Consider the following 22,474-nt stretch of genomic DNA (forward strand, 5'->3'; position numbering starts at 1 on the left):
TGTCTACAGACGTGAGTGCTACAGGTTGGTAGTCATTTAGGCAGGTTACCTTAGAGTTCTTGGGTATAGAGACTATGGTGGTCTGCTTAAAACATCTTGGTATTACAGACTCGGACAGGGAGAGGTTGAAAATATCAGTGAAGACACTTACCAGTTGGTCAGCGCATGCTCACAGTACACGTCCTGGTAATCTGTCTGGCCCTGCGGCCTTGTGAATGTTGACCTGTTTAAAGGTTTTACTCACATTGGCTGTGGAGAGCTTGATCAAACAGTCTTCCGGAACAGCTGGTGCTCTCATGCATGTTTCAGTGTTGTTTGCCTTGAAGTGATTTTAGAAGTAGTTTAGCTCGTCTGGTAGGCTTGTGTCACTGGCCAGCTCTCGGCTGTGCTTCCCTTTGTAGTCTGTAATGGTTTGCAAGCCATGCAACATCCGACGAGCGTCAGAGCCGGCATAGTACGATTCGATCTTAGTCCTGTATTGACGCATTGCATGTTTGATGGTTTGTCGGAGGGCATAGCGGGATTTCTTATAAACGTCTTATAAACGTCCGGGTTAGAGTTCCGCTCCTTGAAAGCTGTAGCTCTAACCTTTAGCTCAGTGCGGATGCTGCCTGTAATCCATGGCTTCTGGTATGTACGTACGGTCACTGTGGGGACGACGTCATGACTGACGTGGTGTATTCCTCAATGCCATCGGAGGAATCCTGGAACATATTCCAGTCTGTGCTAGCAAAACAGTCCTGTAGTTTAACATCTGCTTCCTCTGACCACGTTTTTATTGATCTAGTCACTGGTGCTTCCTGCTTTAATTTTTGCTGTAAGCAGGAATCAGGAGGATAGAATTATGGTCAGATTTTCCAAATGGAGGGTGAGGGAGAGCTTTGTATGCGTCTCTGTGTGTGGAGTATAGTTGGTCCAGAGTTTTTTTTCCTCTGGTTGGACATTTAACATGCTGATAGAAATTTGATAAAAACGGATTTCAGTTTCCCTTCATTAAAGCCCCTGGCTACTTGGAGCGCCACCGCCTCTGGGTGAGCGTTTTCTTGTTTGCTTATGGCGGAATACAGCTCATTCAATGCTGTCTTAGTGCCAGCCTCTGACTGTGGTGGTATGTAAACAGCTACAAAAAATACAGATGAAAACTTTCTCGGTAGGTAGTGTGGTCTACAGCTTATCATGAGATACTCTACTTCAGGCAAGCAATAGCTCAAGAATTCTTTAGTTATCATGCATCAGCTGTTGTTTACAAAAATACATAGTCCGCCGCCCCTTGTCTTACCAGACATCGCTGTTTTATCCTGCCGGTACATCGCATAACCAGCCAGCTGTATGTTGATATTGTCGTTGTTCAGCCACGACTCCGTGAGGCATAAGATGTTACAGTTTTTAATGTCCCATTGGTAGTTTAATCTTCCGCGTAACTTGTCGATTTTATTCTCCAAAGATTGCACGTTTGCTAGCAGAATGGAGGGAAGTGGGGGTTTATTCGATCACCTACGAATTCTCAGAAGGCAGCCTGACCTTCGGCCCGTCTTTCTTCGCCTCCTCTTCACGCACATCATGGGGATCGGGGCCTGTTCTCGAGGAAGCAGTATATCCTTCGCGTCGGACTCGTCAGAGTCATGAAAGGAAAAAAAGGATTCTGCTAGTGAGTAATCGCAGTCCTGATGTCTAGAAGTTATTTTCGGTCATAAGAGACGGTAGCATCAACATTATGTACAAAATAAGTAAAAAAATAAGTTACAATCAACACGAATAAATGAACAACAAAACAATCTGCTGGGGGCACGTAAAACGTCAGCCTTCTTCTCCGGCACCATCTTATCAGGTAGCTAACATTAACAATGAACCTAATGGTGCTTTCAAGACAACTGGGAACTTGAAAAAATACAAGGTCAAATCATGACATCAGTGATCTTCAGGTCGGAAAGTCAGGGCTCTAGAAAGACGCCCGGGTTCCCTACTTGGAATTCCGTGTTGGATGACAGTTCAAAATGATTTTTCCCAGTTGTCTTGAACGCACTGAAGTTGTACGTCTGAGATTTCCCGAGTTCCCAGTTGTTTTGAATGTGGAAATAATATCAACCCATACCGATTGTCATAGCTAGCCACCATGCATAGCTAGCTAACATTAGGCTATAACCTGCAATGCAAATAGATTTCTGAGATGCAAATAATATTACTACACAGATCATACATTTAACATTACCTAGCGAGCCAGCCAGCCAGCTAACAGTACGCTTTAACTTGCAGTGAAAAGGACTTGCTGACAAAATTAGAAACATATAATATCTGAAAATGTAGCTAGCTTGACTCTTACTTGTATACATGGATGAACGCTTCCCCCTCTCTGTCAGATGTCATGGTTGCCCTTAGTTTGAAGATGAAATTCGGAGACAATTGTTTCATACAACAGCCTTCTGTGTTCTCTTTTCGACTCCCTCCGCATATTTGCAATTGAACAGCAGAACTTTTAACATCTCCTTAGCCATCATACTCTGTTTCCATCGGGAATTCCACAGATTTTTTCCCCCCAATCACTGTCATCAGAAGACTCTACAATATCTGATTCAATGAAAATGGTTTTACCTACATCAGGGATTTCCTCATCATCTGATTCATTTTCAGAGTCAGAGAGAGTCAGCATGGCACAATCTTCTTCCAGAAAGTGGAGAGCAGTAGCAACGCTTTTGTACTTCTTCATGATATCTTTCAAAAAAGCCGCGGTAGAAAGGATTATCTACACGAGTGGCAGTCAGTGCCGAGGGAGTATGATTATTTATTTTATTAGCATGGCCTTATTTCTATTACAGCATATTGGATGGCTGTCATTCATATTCCATTCGCCCAGCTCAATGAAACATCGATAGATTTAGGCTACTACATGATACTCATATTTTCCTTGTACCCATCATGAGGTTGCTACAACCTACAGTATAGCCTATGAATTAAAGTTTACAACGTAGGTGCACAGGTCAAGAGAATCTTTAGTAATCAAGGTGAAAGACATTTACACATTCAATACCGCCTTGCACACTCTTGCCTGCATCTAGCTGATCTAGGGTGTAATCATTAGTCCAGCAGTTGCAAATGTGAGTTTCTATTGGACAAATGTTTGTATTTTTTTATCCCCATTTCATTCTGTTTGCTACCATTTAAGAAACGTTTTTCAACAGAATCGGAAAAAATAAATCCACCCCTGATCAAACGCAAACACAGTTCACTTTCATAGCATCCAAATAAAAACAGCATGACCACTTTGCTCATTGTATATATATAATTCATTCTCGCAACTATCTACGCGCTCTCCTCCTCTCACCTTTTCCCTTCGCTTGTGGACTTCAGTGCACAACACATCAGCTGACTGTGACCAGGCGAAAAACCAAACCTTCATATCATGACCGCTACACACAGCCTACATCGTTGTCACGTCATAGTCAACATAGCTACTAGAACTAACGCGTTAGTAAACCCGCTACAATCATGCGGTACAGTGTACAGTCAGAAAGCAGTTACACCGGCAGGCCCGGGTGGCAATGTTCAAATGCCTCTCCTGTGAAGTAGTGATGTGCGACATACGCCTGGTTACCTGAAACGAGTCACATACAGTATGTACACTCCTACATCGTTTTTAATGTTCTATGTTCCTGCAATATTTCTCCAGGTGGTGGACTCACGGCTGGTGTCAGTGTTCGATGCCAGAGAGTTGGAGCTGGTCATTGCTGGGACAGCTGAGATAGACCTCAACGACTGGAGGAACAACACAGAGTATAGAGGAGGTGAGCAGACTGCAGTGAAGCACATCACTGGACATTAACTAATGGAGAATCTTCAATGAACATGCCTAGTGAAATAAACGTTAAATACATTTTTTTTAAACAGTCTAGGACTATGGTGAATGTAGTGGGTACGGGAATCTAGCCCAACATGTTTTTATGGGTAATATGTGTTTGTGAAGTTTACATACACCATAGCCATGTAACGGTTGTCGTCGGGAATGGAGGACCAAAACGCAGCAGGAATGTGGATGCCCATCTTGTATTTATATTCAACCAAGAGAACACCAAAATAACAAACAAAGAACTCACAAACAACAAAACAGTCTTGTCATGCTCACACACGCAAAACAAGAAACAATCTCCCACAACACCAAACAATTACCCATATATAGGACTCTCAATCAGAGGCAACGAGAAACACCTGCGTGAGAGTCCAGCACCCAAACCTAAACATAGAAAACCTAAACTAGACAGACTGCAGAAATACAACCTAGAACATACTAACCTAGAACATACACCCAAAACCCAGGAACACATAAATCAAACACCCCTCTACAACACACACAAAACCCCCACCATACAAAACAAACATCCCTCTGCCACGTCCTGACCAAAATACTAAACAACTACTCCCTCTGCTGGTCAGGACGTGACAAGCCAAATACATTTAAACTCAGTTTTTCACAATTCCTGACATTTAATCATAGTAAAAATTCCCTGTCTTAGATCAGTTTGGATCACCACTTTATTTTAAGAATGTGAAATGGCAGAATAATAGTAGAGAGAATTATTTTTTCAGCTTTTATTTCTTTAATCACATTCCCAGTGGGTCAGAAGTTTACATACACTCAATTAGTATTTGGTAGCATTGCCTTTAAATTGTTTAACTTGGGTCAAACATTTCAGGTAGGCTTCCACAAGCTTCCCACAATAAGTTGGGTGAATTTTGTCCCATTCCTCCTGACAGAGCTGGTGTAACTGAGTCAGGTTTGTAGCCCTCCTTGCTCGCACATGCGTTTTCGGTTCTGCCCACAAATGTTCTATAGGATTGAGGTCAGGGCTTTGTGATGGCCACTCCAATACCTTGACTTTGTTGTCCTTAAGCAGTTTTGCCACAACTTTGGAAGTATGCTTGGGGTCATTGTCCATTTTGACAACCCATTTGCGACCAAGCTTCAACATCCTGATTTCTTGAGATATTGCTTCAATATATCCACATAACTACCTCATGATGCCATCTATTTTGTGAAGTGCACCAGTCCCTCCTGCAGCAAAGCAGCCCCACAACATGATGTTGCCACTCGCGTGCTTCATGGTTGGGATGGTGTTCTTCGGCTTGCAAGCATCCCCCTTTTTCCTCCAAACATAACGATGGTCATTATGGCCAAACAGTTCTATTTTTGTTTCATCAGACCAGATGACATTTCTCCAAAAAGTACGATTTGTGTCCCCATGTGCAGTTGCAAACTGGCTTTTTTATGGCGGCTTTGGGGCAGTGGCTTCTTCATTGCTGAGCGGCCTTTCAGGTTATGTTGATATTGGACTCGTTTTACTGTGGATATACATACTTTTGTAACTGTTTCCTCCAGCATCTTCAGCACCTTGCTGTTGTTCTGGGATTGATTTGCACTTTTCGCACAAAAGTACGTTCATCTCTAGGAGACAGAACATGTCTCCATCCTGTGCGGTATGACAGCTGCGTGGTCCCATGGTGTTGATACTTGCGTACTATTGTCGGTACAGATGAACGTGGTACCTTCAGGCGTTTGGATTTCATGGTATCCAATTGGTAGTTACGGTCTTGTCTCATCGCTGCAACTCCCGTACGGACTCGGGAGAAGTGAAGGTCGAGAGCCATGCATCCTCCGAAACACAACCCAACCAAGCCAAGCCGCACTGCTTTTTGACACAACGCACATCCAACCCGGAAGCCAGCCACACCAATGTGTCGGAGGAAACACCGTACACCTAGTGACCTGGTCAGCCTGCACTGCGCCCGGCCCGCCACAGGCGTCGCTAGTCCGCGATGAGACAAGGATATCCCTGCCAGCCAAACCCTCCCTAACCCGGACGACGCTGGGCCAATTGTGGGTCACCCCACGGCCGGCTGTGGCAGAGCCTGGGCTCGAACCCAGAATCTCTGGTAGCACAGCTAGCACTGCGATGCAGTGCCTTAGACCACTGCGCCACCCGGGAGGCGGTGTTTGGAAATTGCTCCCAAGGATGAACCAGACTTGTGGAGGTCTACAATTTTTTTTCTGAGGTCTTGGCTGATTTCCCCATGATGTCAAGCAAAGAGGCACAGAGTTTGAAGGTAGGCCTTGAAATACATCCACAGGTACACCTCCAATTGACTCAAATTATGTCAATTTGCCTATCAGAAGCTTCTAAAGCCATGACATAATTTTCTGGAATTTTCCAAGCTGTTTAAAGGCACAGTCAACTTAGTATATGTAAACTTCTGACCCACTGGAATTGTGATACAGTGAATTATAAGTGAAATAATCTGTCTGTAAACAATTGTTGGAAAAATGACTTGTGTCATGCACAAAGTAGATGTCCTAACTGACTTGCCAACACTATAGTTTGTTGACAAGAATTTTGTGGAGCGGTTGAAAAACGAGTTTTAATGACTCCAACCTAATTGTATGTAAATTTCCGACTTCAACTGTATGTGATATAAGGTGCACATTTAATTGTCAATCTTGTTAGATGGACTGAACACACAGGCCACATTCCCTTGTTGAACCAGCCCCCCTGTAGCCCCTGGTCCTAAACTGTATATGCTGTAGCCAACTTTTCTATGGCATTGCAACAAGAAAGGAGTTGGCTACTGCACATCCGGTATGGGACCAGCTACCACCTCCGTTGGCCTTCTCCATTGCAGGCTACCATGACAGCCACATAGTGATCCGGTGGTTCTGGGGGGCAGTGGAGCGCTTCAACAATGAGCAGAGGCTGCGTCTGCTGCAGTTTGTGACGGGCACCTCCAGTGTTCCCTATGAGGGCTTCACCGCACTACGGGGCAGCAATGGCCTGCGACGCTTCTGTATCGAGAAGTGGGGCAAGATCACCGCTCTACCCAGGTAATATACAGTAAACTCTTTACCCAAGACTATAATTGTATGATTAAATTCTGCTATTATAGGTCTGTACATGCTTTGGATTCCAACTTTCCTAATTATGTTATCCTTCAAACCCCTGCATAACTTTCACATACAACGCATTTGGCGAAAAACTATTCTGTTGATGTGGTTGTCTAATGCTGATGATCTTCCAGGGCACACACATGCTTCAACCGGCTGGATCTCCCTCCGTACCTTTCCTACACCATGCTCTATGATAAACTGCTTATCGCGGTGGAGGAGACCAGCACCTTTGGCCTTGAGTGAAGGAGAAAGACGTTGTGCATCCCAAATGGGACCCTATTACCTATATAGTGCCCTTAGTATTGCACTAGGGCAGGGATCATCAACTAGATTCAGCCTGTGGACAATTTTTTCTTGAGCGGATGGTCAGGGGGCAGAAGCATACTGTAATTACAAATAATTTGTAGACTGCAAATTGACCGCAAGAATCCCAAACAGATATAATATTTCACTAAAACAATCACTTCAAGCCTTGCTTACATTTGTATATGATCACAATATCTCTCTATTATGCGTGGGAATACTTTGGAACAGATTTTCAAAGTTAAAATTACTTGGAGCTGATTTGCTGGTGTTTTTAGTCTTTTATGTCCATGTAAATAAAATCACGTGCGGAACCCTGCACTAGGGAATAGGGTTCCATTTGGAAAGCAGTCAAGATCTTACTGTCGGATCCTGTGCCTCAGGACCGGGGATTCTACTGTATGCAACACTCCCTTTTTACTGTACATTTCAAGACAACAGCCAGAGGACTGTATGTTTCTCTTTTTTAACAATCTATGTACAGTGTACAAGCAAAAGGAAAAGCCAACCACCACCGCATGCATTACTCACCTGTTACAATGTACCTTTGTTAAGGGGATATTGCATAAAGTAACCAAGCTGTATGCAATAGCTCTTATTTGACCTCAGCCTATAACAGTACTCAGGGCCTTGACTCAACAAATCACACCAACGAATCGGCTAGTCCATCTCTGCACCAACAGCCTCAGCTAGCATTGTCACATAATCTATCACCAATCACAACCACAATTATCACTAAAGAAATCCCTCAATTCACATTATAAGAGGGAGAAAAATGCCTCAAAAACTGTCAAGTGAAGGACCACTACAACCAACATTATATCAAAACGTTGTGTTCCAACTTCAGCAATTCCACTTCAAATACTGCTGCGACTAGGATTATCCCAGGATAGGACATCAGCAAAGGACTGGCTCATCATCATCTCTCAAGGAGAAAATGGCTGCTGAAGGGTATTACTACTAAAAGAATAACCAAAGCATATTGTCCATAAAGAACTTAAAATAAATAATTTTTACCAAGATTTTGTGAACATTGTGATATACACTGCACAAAAAAATAAAGGGAACACTTAAACAACACAATGTAACTCCAAGTCAATCACACTTCTGTGAAATCAAACTGTCCACTTAGGAAGCAACACTGATTGACAATAAATTTCACATGCTGTTGTGCAAATGGAATAGACAACAGGTGGAAATTATAGTCAATAAGCAAGACACCCCCAATAAAGGAGTGGTTCTGCAGGTGGGGACCACAGACCACTTCTCAGTTCCTATGCTTCCTGGCTGATGTTTTGGTCACTTTTGAATGCTGGCGTTGTTTTCACTCTAGTGGTAGCATGAGACGGAGTCTACAACCCACACAAGTGGCTCAGGTAGTGCAGCTCATCCAGGATGGCACATCAATGCGAGCTGTGGCAAGAAGGTTTGCTGTGTCTGTCAGCGTAGTGTCCAGAGCATGGAGGCGCTACCAGGAGACAGGCCAGTACATCAGGAGACGTGGAAGAGGCCGTAGGAGGGCAACAACCCAGCAGCAGCACCGCTACCTCCGCCTTTGTGCAAGGAGGAGCAGGAGGAGCACTGCCAGAGCCCTGCAAAATGACCTCCAGCAGGCCAGAAATGTGCATGTGTCTGCTCAAACGGTCAGAAACAGACTCCATGAGGGTGGTATGAGGGCCCGACGTCCACAGGTGGGGGTTGTGCTTACAGCCCAACACCGTGCAGGACGTTTGGCATTTGCCAGAGAACACCAAGATTGGCAATTTCGCCACTGGCACCCTGTGCTCTTCACAGATGAAAGCAGGTTCACACTGAGCACGTGACAGACGTGACAGAGTCTGGAGACGCCGTGGAGAACGTTCTGCTGCCTGCAACATCCTCCAGCATGACCGGTTTGGCGGTGGGTCAGTCATGGTGTGGGGTGGCATTTCTTTGGGGGGCCGCACAGCCCTCCATGTGCTCGCCAGAGGTAGCCTGACTGCCATTAGGTACGGAGATGAGATCCTCAGACCCCTTGTGAGACCATATGCTGGTGCGGTTGGCCCTGGGTTCCTCCTAATGCAAGACAATGCTAGACCTCATGTGGCTGGAGTGTGTCAGCAGTTCCTGCAAGAGGAAGGCATTGATGCTATGGACTTGCCCGCCCGTTCCCCAGACCTGAATCCAATTGAGCACATCTGGGACATCATGTCTCACTCCATCCACCAACACCACGTTGCACCACAGACTGTCCAGGAGTTGGCGGATGCTTTAGTCCAGGTCTGGGAGGAGATCCCTCAGGAGACCATCCTCCACCTCATCAGGAGCATGCCCAGGCGTTGTAGGGAGGTCATACAGGCACGTGGAGGCCACACACACTACTGAGCCTCATTTTGACTTGTTTTAAGGACATTACATCAAAGTTGGATCAGCCTGTAGTGTGGTTTTCCACTTTAATTTTGAGTGTGACTCCAAATCCAGACCTCCATGGGTTGATAAATTGGATTTCCATTGATTATTTTTGTGTGATTTTGTTGTTAGCACATTCAACTATGTAAAGAAAAAAGTACTTAATAAGATTATTTCTTTCATTCAGATCTAGGATGTGTTGTTTAAGTGTTCCCTTTATTTTTTTGAGCAGTGTATCAAGAGAGATTCAAAAGTATAGCAAGACCCTCCCACAATTTCAAAATGACTGTTCGAGGATTCTAAGGATATTAGTTGTTATACTGCACTGTAACTAAATTCAAAACAATGTGTTATCGCTAAATATGTGGAATTGATGTAAACCTTGATGTTGATTGGGAAATTAACACAAACCACAGTTTCACTGTAAGTCATTAGAGTGAAGGGAGGTGAAGAAACCCACTTTATCACCAATGTCTGATCAGAAGAATAACTGTTTTGATGTGCTCCATGTGAAAACGTATTTTTCCCCTCTTGATTTTGAGAACCATTTGATGTTTACATGAGGTGCGTTTTCTCTTGTTTCAACACACTTCAGTCAGGATATTATGAATGTTTCATTATCACAAAATATATTTGTTTCATCTGTATATGGTAGACTGTGAATAACACCACACATTATTTTGGAAGTTTAAAAAAATATATTTTCATGTGTTTTTTACATGATTTTTTTCAAGCATGGAAAACACAACATGACATATTGAAGTTTTTTGTTAGAATTTTCAAACACCAAGAGAGAGATGATTTGAAGTACATTTGCGGGTATTGTGTTTAGATTGTACTGGATCTTATTCTTCCTGAATATTTGTTGCACTTGTAAGGATTTAACACTTAGTAAATTCACCTGAAATATGTATACCACTATTCAAACAAAAATCGATTCTATTTTTAAATGTTTATAAATGTAACACCACTTGCAAATATAGTTTTTGCTGGAAGAAATACAGTAGCATACAATGCTGTTGACCTGTTACCGCTTGTGTTTTAGCAGAGTTAACATGTTTGATTTTGTTTCAGTTTATGCCTGTATGGCTACCCTTGCCCATAGCCATATATGCTATGACATGATGAAAATGTAATTGACTCAAAATGGACGTCATGTTGGAGTGTCTTTTGTCAGTTCCAGGTTGCCATGCCACACCCTTTAGGACAGACCCCACAGGGTTGCTTTATTAATTTACCCTCATGTTGACATTTAATGCACATATGCTATAGCGACTTTATCATAATAGGATATGACAGCTGTTATAGTCTGCAAATGCCATGCCTTAACATGAAAACACTGTATATGACAACATGCCACTGTCACACAGACATAAGCCTATAACCGAGTTGATTGCAGACCAATTCAATAATTGTTTATGTCCTATCTTTTCATGTGCATCGTTATAGTTTGATATTAGAAGAGAGACACCAGAAACTTACATTAAATACTACTGTACTTACATGACTTATGTTTCTAATCCAATCTGTTCACTTTATCTCATGTTCCTTTCCTTGGAAAATTAAGATTCTGGAATGTATAGTGAGTGCATTTATAGTTGCCATTATAAAATTGGAAGGCTGTAAGATATACAGGAAATGTATAACAATTTCTAATATACTCAGTAAGATGTTCCTGAAATCATTTTGAAATGACAAAATGTCAGATATACAGTACAAGATTGAAGGGAGTTAATGTATTTTTATTTATTTATTTTCTACACTGTTTTTATGCAGTATGTTTAAGTTACTGTTGAAAATATGTCTCATGCTATGCACATTTTGTGTGGCGAAGAACAAGCAATGCAATTTTCAAACATCAATCTGTTGCCTATTTTGAAAATATCTGACATGATATTTCCTCTTTAAGAGATGGCAGCTAGTGAACGTTTTACAACCATTATTTTGTTCTCAGAAACCCTCTCAGAGGTCTATATGTTTCACTGTCTGTCCCCACTGTCCTCCTAGATTTTCTTGGCCCGACAGTATTCTTTGGTTGTCTGTTGGGCTCACATGCAGTAATTCTCAGGCTGCGCTTTCAATTCAAGCAAATATACTGTTAATGAACGTCAATAAAAAAATCACTTCGTTGAGCACCTACTTTCTTCTACTAGTTTTATGAGTGTCAAAGAATAGTGATATGTCCCCAGTATATGTTAAATGCTGTTATCTTTTACCACTAGAGAGCACTGTGACACATCCAAAGTGTGGCAGAGCCACTGACACTACGCTCAGAGATTATTAGAACTAATAATTATAACTTTCATCTGTGGTAAGGTCATAGTAATCTCATATGGGAGTGGATTTGATTTACAAAGACTTTTGAATTGACCTATGCCTGCAGCAGAGTGTCTGCATATAGAAACACCCTTTTAAAATGCCTCTTAAAAAGGTTCAATGCAGCTGTTTTTATCTCAATATCAAATCATTTCTGGGTAACAATTAAGTACCTTACTGTGATTGTTGTCCCCCACTGTGAAATCAGGGAAGGGACAGTGGATCTGTCTCCTTCCGTACGTTCGTTTGTATGTTTATTAGTCAAATGCAGTATCTCAGACAGCACTGGGCCAATTTTGACGAAACTTGAGTGAATGATGTGTCTTGCCATAGAGATCTGGCATTTACACAATTACAGTGATTGGCTCAAGGTGGGAGCTATAGTTGTTAACTGAACTTTAATGCGATATCTAAATTGGCCCAGGGTGTGGGGGTGAGGGGGGCGCTGCATCCTTGACATGTTTACGGTTGCCTTGTTTTCAATTAAAATGGTCAAAAAGAAACATAAATAGCTTCTTAGAAATAATTTAGCGAGGACTGTCTGGGAGTGGTCTGAGTGAGGGACCTAATTGAAGGAGCCTAATGGGAGGGATGTGTAACCTGAAAGCTAGGCAGCGCCCCACCACTTTTGATTTGGTTTAATAAAAAATGTGGACGCGAAAGCTTTGAAAATAGGAACAAAATAGGCCTACTGTTTTTTAGACTAACTTGCCTTCTAATTTGTTAACTTGTGCACTATTGCCGCGTTCACGTGCTAGTCGGAAGTAGAAAACTCAGAAATGTCCGACTTGCTAACTGGTTGTAGTTATACACATGCTGCGTTCAAACAGTTAGCAAGTCACAAATTTTGGAGTTTCCTAATTCCGACTAGCATGTGTGGGTCGGGCATGGCGCACCTCAACAGAAAGCAGAGCAATCTTTCCACTTTCTTCCAGTATTATTTTAGCAATGGGAAAATAACTCACTCCAGACACAAGCAAAAACTCTTTACAGAAAAGTTGTAGCAACCCTTCACCTAAACATTAGCGATCTGACATGCTGTATCAGTCTGATCAACTGTAGGTCTAACCATAGCTGCAGGAAGTAGGGGTGCTTAGGGTGGTGCAGCACCCCCTGAAAAATCATAATCTAAAGACCTGCCTTAACAAAATAATAATGCATTTATTTGTGATGGTGCATAACACTTGAATTGTGGTGTTTTATGGTTTTTAGTTTTTACATATAGCATGGGGTGTTTTTTTTCTTCGTATTCTAAAAGGTTGGTCTACCTAAAACCCTCAAACACAACCAAATGATGAGTTTTTGCATTAGCATATATGAAATGTATTTATTACATTGTTAGAATGCATTGGCTCAGAAATGGATTGGAAGATGCCTAGCTTTTCTCGTGTTAATAGTCAGAGTAGAGAAACACCCGATTTTGTACGACTCCGGACCAAAATTTGACAAAGCTCTAGCCAAAAAACGTGTGTGCGATGGCGCGCACGAAAGCATGCATGTGGCCAGTGTAGTCAGCATGTAACTTTTGCCGAGTGCAAGCCGCTCCTATTCATGGGCGTGAGCGCACTGGCTCCACTATTAATGACAACAAAACCTTGGCCAGATGGCACCAGGTCCATTAGAGGCTTGCTCTACTGAAGTGTAAAATGGTGCTCTGGTTCTATTTTCAAGATCTCAATGCGCAGCTCACGTCTGACTGGACTGCACACTAGAGATGGTGGAATGGGAGGGGGACTCTTGGGGATGTGAGACTGAGTGAGGGAGCTGAACAGTTCGGGACTAAAGTTGAGCAAAGCTGATATTGTGGCAGGAGTAACCAATCGAAGTTCACCATAGCTTCCAACAGTGTAGCAGGTTAAAAATAATCTACGTCTTTTGCAATGCCCCTACTGGAATGCTCTACAGTTTGGTTGTTTTCATTTTTTTTATCCCCTGCCCAATAGGACAACCACAGAGCAGGCTCAACTTGCCCGACTGCCACAAATGCCATAAATTGTCATTCTTTCACTTAAACAATGGGGATGAGCCAGAAAGATCAGTTTTAGAATACGCCTACTGGAATTCCTTACAGTTTTGTTGTTTTTAGTCAAAATAAATCACCTGGGGCAACTTTAGAGAAGGCTCAACTTGTCCGACTGCTCAGTTCACTTGCCCCAGGCAATAGGGCAAACTTTACAACTAGGTTCCTGAGTTTTACCTGGTTACCATCAGGAGACCTGTGGTGCCACCTCTGCTGCCTGGTGATATCACTCCACCCATGCAAAACGAGCTGAAATTTCAGCTCTTACACTGAAGGGTATTATCATAATTTTCACAATTTCATAGTATAATTCCAGCCTCACAGTGGGGAAATATAAAACACAGGAAATCACATTTTTGACTGCATTGCCCCTTTAACTAAAGTGAATTGTAAGCCATTTCGATTGAGACGTTTTATTTTGTCATTGAATACAATAATAGGCTGATTTATAGACAAATAAAATATCATTTTCTCATATTTAAAGAACATAAACAGCAATCAGCTATAGCTAGTCATCAGCCTAAGAGCATTACTTGACTCAAAGTCAAATGTGTGACTTTTTAAAAGTGAATAAAGAAATTGTTAATGCTTGTTCCTGTGACCATCAATCCTATGTCATCTTTCAGTAGTGTGTAGTGTTTCAGTGGCATCCCTTGAGGCTATTCAAGCTGGGCTACCTACATAATGAGCTCAAGGTGGGAGTTCTATTAGACTGAACCGGGGTAAACCGGGATATGGCTCCTCACCTCACTGTGCAAGAAATCGGTGAGGGAGGAGCACCGGGTCAAATCGACCATCACCGGGCCATAATGTCAACAAAACAGCATGATGCATTGTTCAGAAACATCAAACATGCATTTTCTATCAAATTGGCTATACATTAGGCTACCATTTTTGTAGTTTTCCTTGGGAAGGCAGGTAAAGCGATATACGTTTTAATAAAGAGCAAACGCTTATGCATGTGAAAACACTGAATCTTAACTCATTACTCCACGTGCTTGACATACCTCACTTTTGTTTCCAGCCGACTTCGCCGTCTTTGACAGGGGCACCCGGCTCACTTGCGGGAGGCAGGCCGGTTTCAAAATGAATACAATCAATGCTAACCCCGTTCACAAGGGGCATGCCTGGGACATCGAATTCCTTCCATTTCAAGACCCCGCCCTGCTCCTTTAACTCGGAAATGTTTCGTTTTCCAAGATTGCCCAAAGTGGGTGGAGATTTTATTTTACGACCAATGGAATGGTCTAAAATGAGCCAGCCCCGTCCAACCGGGGCACCGGGCGATGCAAAAATGATTCGCCCATTGTGCGTTCTGGTGAGCTATTATCAGCCACTGCCTCAGAGCTATAGTGACTTTTGTCAAGAGGGTTATCAGAGCAGCCTGTCAAACAACTGTTTCTCTGCCTGACTGCTTTAGAACTGCGGATAACATTTGGGTATGTTCTTATACACAGGGTGATTGGCTAGAATTACATTTGTAAATTTGGTCAGAAATGCCCTAACTGGAAAACTTCTCCAAAACGCAGTAAAAGAAAGGACACTTTGTTACGCTCCCAACAGCGCACATTTCTGTTGACAGAGTATTCATCAGGTTAACCAAGAATGATTCCACCAGCCAGTCCACGGATCATCAACGTGAGAAGCCGCCGTCAGGTCGAGACAAACCGAGGAGCCACTGCGCTTCTTCTGGACAGCATCAAAACCCCAATCAGGACCGAGCCATTTCAGGACGTGTACAACGTTATACCTGGCAAAGAGGTTGGGGGTTATTAAAAAAGCTACAGGCTATTTTCTGCCTGGTGTATAATATTCTAATCATGTTCCTAACTTGGGATTCTTTCAATCATAGAGCATGGTTGTCCTTTTCAATCAGTGTTTAATGTGGTAACAACTTCAGGCACCATCAATTGGATGTCCATCTAATAATTTACTATAGATCAAGGACCATTTTGTTTTTAACATAGATTCAGGTATTTGACATTGCACTAGACAGCAAACCAACTTCCCAGCTGTAGTCGCTGTTTTCAATTTAAAGATTTCAGGATGACAAAGAAATACAATTATATATCCCCATTGAGTAGTCACTTTCCCCAGCTGTGAGTGCAAGACTGGCAAGTGAATCTAGCCATTGACATACCGAACATAAAGAGAACTGAAGTCACAGGAGATTTGTCATGCAAAAGCATCTAATCTATTCCAAAACCATGGACACTCTTTGATTAGCACTCTTATCTATTTATCTTTTTTCGTGGTTTATCTGGACAGCTGAGACAAGTTACAGTATTACAATCTTTTCCAGTGCATAACTTGTTGAATTGTAAACTACAGTTGGCCAGGTTCAGTACTAGTGAGTTAATTCCCTTAAATAATGTAATTAGTCAGCATGGTATCACTAACAGAGAGCCATCACTAACACAGAGAGTCTGCTGCCTACATACAGACTCAAATCATTGGCCACTTTAATAAATGGATCACTAGTCACTTTAAATAATGCCACTTTAACAATGTTTACATATCTTACGTTACTCATCTCATATGTATATACTGTATCTTATACCATCTATTGCATCTTGCCTATGCCGCTCGGTCATCGCTCATCAGTATATTTATATGTGCATATTCTTATTCCATCCCTTTAGATGTTTGTATTAGGTAGTTGTTGTGGAATTGTTAGATTACTTGTTAGATATTACTGCACTGTCAGAACTAGAAGCACAAGCATTTCACTACACTCGCATTAACATCTGCTAACCATGTGTATGTGACCAATAACATTTTGATTTGGTCAGTGCAACAGAGGAGTAGGCTAAGCCATGCTAATTGGGCTGCCAAGCTGTCTGTGATTCAGAGGTAATATGTTGTAATCCAGTTTGAGCCAGACCTCCCGTAGCTGCATGGCCATACCTTTAACCTGGAGATGTTGGGGAAACACACTAGTGACTTATCATTAGAGCTCTTCTGTGCTAGTTTATCAAAATGTGTGTGTCAAATCAAATCACATTTTATTGGTCACATACACATATTTCGCAGATCTTCTTGCAGGTGTAGTGAAATGCTTGTGTTGCTAGCTCCAACAGTGCAGTAGTATCCAACTGTGTGTGTGTGTAGGAGTGACCATGTGTGTAGGTGTGACCATGTGTAAAATAGCTTGTGGGAGTTTCATTTTTATAAGTTACAAGTCACACAGGCTTTATAACATGAGTTTGAGTGCTGATATCAGGCCTCTTGGGAATATGCTGAATTTAGTCCCTTGCCTGGGCCAATTTTGTCCAGGTAGTCGTGTAAACACTTAGTCAGGTAAATATATATACGTTTTTTTTTTTTTCAAGATTATTAATTTGTGGTGAGAGTGATCCTGTTTGGGCTGAGTGTCTTCTCACCTTAACCCACCTACCCTCTGCTTTATAATCCCTTTCTCATATGCACACAGCAGAGAGCCCATGCACCTGGTCCTCGGTGTGACTCTCACCGAGGACATGAATGGGTTTATCAGCGTCAGGGTTTACAACGTCAGCCAGGGCTAAAGGCTAGAGACATACCGCTGTGAATAACTGGATCGAGGCATGGATGGCACTACTCGGAACCTACTACTACTAAGACACTTATTTACAACAGTTGGAAAACATCTTGTAATTATGTTAAAGTATTGGGCATGGCCTTATGCTAGATAGTTTAGATAAATGTTATAGTCCTTACGTGTGTATGTATGAAGACTTGATTTGCTGACTCCTGAATATCACTGCACGTGATAAACTCTGAGGGTAGACAGTCATTGGAGCCTTAATGTCACGGCTCACTAGAGTGATGGGGGGTGAAGTCAGGCGCAGGAGACCACATATACGGAGTAGGATGTTTATTATCCTAGTTCCAACAAATCCAATAGGAAAATGAACAAGGAAAAACGTACCACACCAAAAATAACAATGTCCGCCTCAAAATGGTTGGAGCGCAGTCCAGCAACAAAATAAACGTCTTCTACAAAAATAATGTAGAAAACTAAAACACCCCACGACAGGCAACAAACGAACAATCCCGCACAAAAACCTAAACCCAGACAGCAAGACTAAATACCCCACTAATTACATAACTCAAAACAGGTGTAACACAAAACCAGACAAAACCAAACTAAACGGAAAAGAGGATCGGTGGCAGCTAGTAGGCCGGCGACGACGACCGCCGAGCGCCGCCCGAACAGGGAGAGGAGCCACCTTCGGTAGACTTCGTGACACTTAAGCCGGGAGCCAAAATGTGACATCGAGCCAGCCAATAATACTGCATGAGGTCATTGATGAACCCAGGCTCTCTTTCTGGGCACTAAAGTGGGTAATTAAAAGCAATGGTTGAGTGAGCTTGAAGGTCGCATTGGTTTAATAATGATTGAATGAAGAAGGAATGCAGGGAGACAAAGACTTATTCAGTGACCATGACAACAATTGATGGTCTGTGCCACCTTATTGCCCATTTCCCAATCATTCAATTTCACTATACATTTCTAATCAAGGGAAGACAGACTAGTTGGATGTAAATAACAATCTTGATTATCCACCAAAATGCATAATCAACATTAACAATCACTATCATCACTATAGTTAGCCTTCTCTAAGACCTATTAATAAATGGTTTATCACGTTGTAGTCCTATGTGTTTTGATCCTGTTGTAAGGGGCAGTGTGCTCATTATTAAGGCATGTCCTTCAACGTTAAGTCCCCTATCTTTCTCCAGGGGGAAGTTTGCCATAGTGAAGAGGTGTGTGGAGAAGAGCACAGGGATGGAGTACATAGCCATGTTCCTGAGGAAGAGGAGGAAAGGTCAGGACTGAAGAGCAAGGTTCCTCCTCCAGCTTTGCTCTGCTGAGAACAGTACAGAGAAAGTTACGAAAATGTATGCACTCACTTCTGTAAGTCTCTCTGGATAAGAGCATATGCTAAATTACTAAAATGTAAGCGCTGAGGAGAGTCAGCAACTTGCAGAAAGTTGCCACTCACATTCCGAACAGTAAATACCCCAAGCCCCACTGCAGGGAATGGGGGATTTATTGTGCAGTGAGTTGGAAAGACTACCTGTCTCCCTCTGCCTGAGTAGGAGGGTAAACAAGCTAACCCTAAACCCTGCTCTAGCATCTGAAACGCCTCGCTGACTAGAGTAGAGCAGGCTAGAGGGATGGCAGAAAGCTGCGGCTTCTTACTACCATTAGGACCAGCTGCTCATCTACTAACTATATGCACTAAAGTTACTAATTTCATTATTAGTCCAATGACTTCAACGTTGTATAAAGCTCAAGGCATTCCAGACATTGAATAGCTTGATGGTCACCATCTTAACATTGAACTTTGCCTTGAACTTTCCTGTTCATTTGAAACCGCATGTGCAATGATGCAATATGTTTGTTCACAAATGACTGTAGCCTAATTCCTGACAAGTCTAATCAATGACTGCACAAATACTGCACAAGTCTAATCAATGACTGCACAAGTCTAATCAATGACAACATAAGTCTAAGAAAGGATTTTTGAAATGTTTATTGAAAATGGAATACCATCAGAGATGTGGAATTGTAGGTGAATATTTGTGTTAATAATTGTGTTGGGGCTGCTGTATGTATTTCTGTGCTTTAGAGATGATTGCTGTGTAGGTCAACGGCAGTACTCATTCTTAGAGATTTATAGTTCTGACCATATAACATTTTGTTTGTGTTACATTGTATTCATGTTTTCATCTCGATTTTGAAAGTGCCCAGTGAGTGATATCTTGGCTAGCTTGGCTAGTAGCTCTAATCTAGGCAAATTGGAATGTGAGGGAACGTGACTTTGAAGCATCACTCTCTGCACTATTGAGTGGTCCGTCAATGCACGGGAGACAAAAACCAAACAGAAATGCTCTGAAAAAAGGTCATCATTGTGAATTGAAATTATCTCATACTATTTGGTCAGAGACATCTACAATACAATAGATAATGAGCATTTTCTCACTTCGGTAGTAAATAACGCGGAACTACCTTTTGTCTGGTATTAAAGCAAATCAAAATCAAATCAATCAATCAAATTTAATTTGTCACATGCGCTAAATACAACAGTTGTATACTTTTACTGTGAAATGCTTACTTACGAGCCCTTTCCCAACAATGCAGCGTTAAAAGTAAGAAAAGAACATTCCAAAAAATAATAACACAATTGATGTCAATAACAAGGCTATATACAAGCAGTACCGGTACCGAGTCAATGTGCAGTGTAAAAGTGTGTGTGTGTTTTTTTGTTTAATTATCCTTGTAGAAGTCCTCAAAGGAAAATTCTGAGAACGAGGGTCATTTCACCAGTCCCCATGAGGAAAAATGATGTTTTAGGCTCAGGTTCTTAAAAAAACTGTGACCAATAAATTTGATTTGATTTAGGGTTACAATTAGGGTTAAGGTTGGAGGTTAGGTTTAGAAGTTAGGCCTAGTATAGTGTTAGGCTTAGGGAAAATAGGATTTTGAAAGACAAAACTAAACTATGTGTGAGTGGTGTCAATATGCATGTGTGCATGTTGGAGAGTCAGTGTAAGTATCTGTGAGTAGCAATAATCATTTAGACAGGTTACCTTGGCGTCCTTGGGCACATGGACTATTGTGGTCTGCTTGAAACATGTAGGTATTACAGACTGGGACAGGGAGAGGTTGAAAATGTCAGTGAAGTCACTTGCCAGTTGGTCAGCGCATGCTCCGAGTACGTGTCCTGGTAATCCGTCTGGCCCATGGCCTTGTGAATGTTAACCTGTTTGAAGGTCTTACTGACATCGGCTACTGAGAGCGAGATCACAGTCGTCCAGGACAGCTGGTGCTCTCATGCATGGTTCATAGTTGCATGCCTCGAAGTGGGAATAGAAGGTATTTATCTTTCCTGGGCAGCTTGCGGCTGGTTTTCCCTTTGTAATCCGTGATAGTTTGCAGCGCTGCCAAATCTGACGAGCGTCAGAGCCGGCGCAGTAGGATTCAATCTTAGTCTTATATTGATGCTTTGCCCGTTCGATGGCTCGTCGGAGATCGTAGCGGGATTTCTTATAAGCATCCAAATTAGTGTCCCGCTCCTTGAAAGCGGCAGCTCTAGCCTTTAGATCAGTGTGGATATTGCCTGTAATCCATGGCTTCTGGTTGGGATACAGTGCATTCGGAAAGTATTCAGACCCCTTCCCTTTTTTCACATTTTGTTACGTTACAGCCTTATTCTAAAATTGATTAAATAAATGTTTCCCTCAATCTACACACAATACCCCATAACGACAAAGCGGAAACAGGTTTTTAGAAATGTTTGCAAATGTAGTAAAAAAATAAAAATTGAAATGCCTTATTTACATAAGTATTCAGACCCTTTGCTATGGGACTCAAAATTGAGCTCAGGTGCATCCTGTTTCCATTGATCATCCTTGAGTTGTTTCTAAAACTTGATTGTAGTCCACCTGTGGTAAATTCAATTGATTAGACATTATTTGGAAAGGCACACACTTGTCTACATAAGGTCCTACAGTTGACCGTGCATGTCTGAGCAAAAACCAAGCCCTGAGGTTGAAGGAATTGTCCAGAGCTCTGAGACAGGATTGTGTTGAGGTACAGATCTGGGGAAGGGTACCAAAACATTTCTGTAGCATTGAAGGTCCCCAAGAACACAGTGGCCTCCATCATTCTTAAATGGAAGAAGTTTGGAACCACCAAGACTATTCCTAGAGCTGGCCGCCCGGCCAAACTGAGCAATAGGGGGAGAAGGGCCTTGGTCAGGGAGATGGCCACTCTGACAGAGCTCCAGAGTTCCTCTGTGGAGATGGGAGAACCTTCCAGAAGGACAACCATCTCTGGAGCACTCCACTAATCAAGCCTTTATGGTAGAGTGGCCAGACGGAAGCCACTCCTCAGTAAAAGGTACATGAAAGGCCGCTTGCAGTTTGCCAAAAGGTACCTAAAGGACTCTCAGATCATGAGAAAAAATATTCTATGGTCTGATGAAACCAAGATTGAACTCTTTGGCCTGAATGCCAAGCATCACGTCTGGAGGAAACCTTGGCACCATCCCTACGGTGAAGCATGGTGGTGGCAGCATCATGCGATGGAGATGTTTTTCAGAGGCAGGTACTGGGAGACTAGTCAGGCTTGAGAGAAAAATGAACAGAGCAAAGTACAGAGAGATCCTTGATGAAAACCTGCTCCAGAGCACTCAGACTGGTGTGAAGGTTCACCTTCCAATAGGACAACGACCCTAAGCACACAGCCAAGACAACGCAGGTGTGGCTTCAGGACAAGTCTCTGAATGTCCTTGAGTGGCCCAGCCAGAGCCCGGACTTGAACCCGATGGAACATCTCTGGAGAGACCTTAAAATAGCTGTGCAGAGACGCTCCCCATCCAACCTAACAGAGCTTGAGAGGATCTGCAGTGAAGAATGGGAGAAACTCCCCAAATACAGGTGTCCCACGCTTGTAGCATCATACCCAAGAAGACTCAAGGCTGTAATCGCTGCCAAAGGTGCTTCAACAAAGTATTGAGTAAATGGTC

General features: G+C 42.4%; 1 protein-coding gene across 1 annotated transcript in view; it reads left to right on the forward strand.

Moving 5' to 3' along the window:
- The window catches only part of LOC106569213 (E3 ubiquitin-protein ligase HECW1), a 65,993-nt gene extending 54,235 nt beyond the window's left edge, over window positions 1-11,758 (forward strand). The window contains exons 26-28 of the mRNA XM_014140349.3: window positions 3,665-3,779; window positions 6,667-6,865; window positions 7,060-11,758. Of these exons, the coding sequence (XP_013995824.3) occupies window positions 3,665-3,779; window positions 6,667-6,865; window positions 7,060-7,171 (426 nt within the window). The 3' untranslated portion in view covers window positions 7,172-11,758. The remainder of the gene's footprint in view (window positions 1-3,664; window positions 3,780-6,666; window positions 6,866-7,059) is intronic.
- The last annotated feature ends 10,716 nt before the right edge of the window (window positions 11,759-22,474 follow it).

Source organism: Salmo salar, chromosome 14, assembly GCF_965601325.2.
Source record: "Salmo salar chromosome 14, fSalSal1, whole genome shotgun sequence".
NCBI lineage: Eukaryota > Metazoa > Chordata > Actinopteri > Salmoniformes > Salmonidae > Salmo > Salmo salar.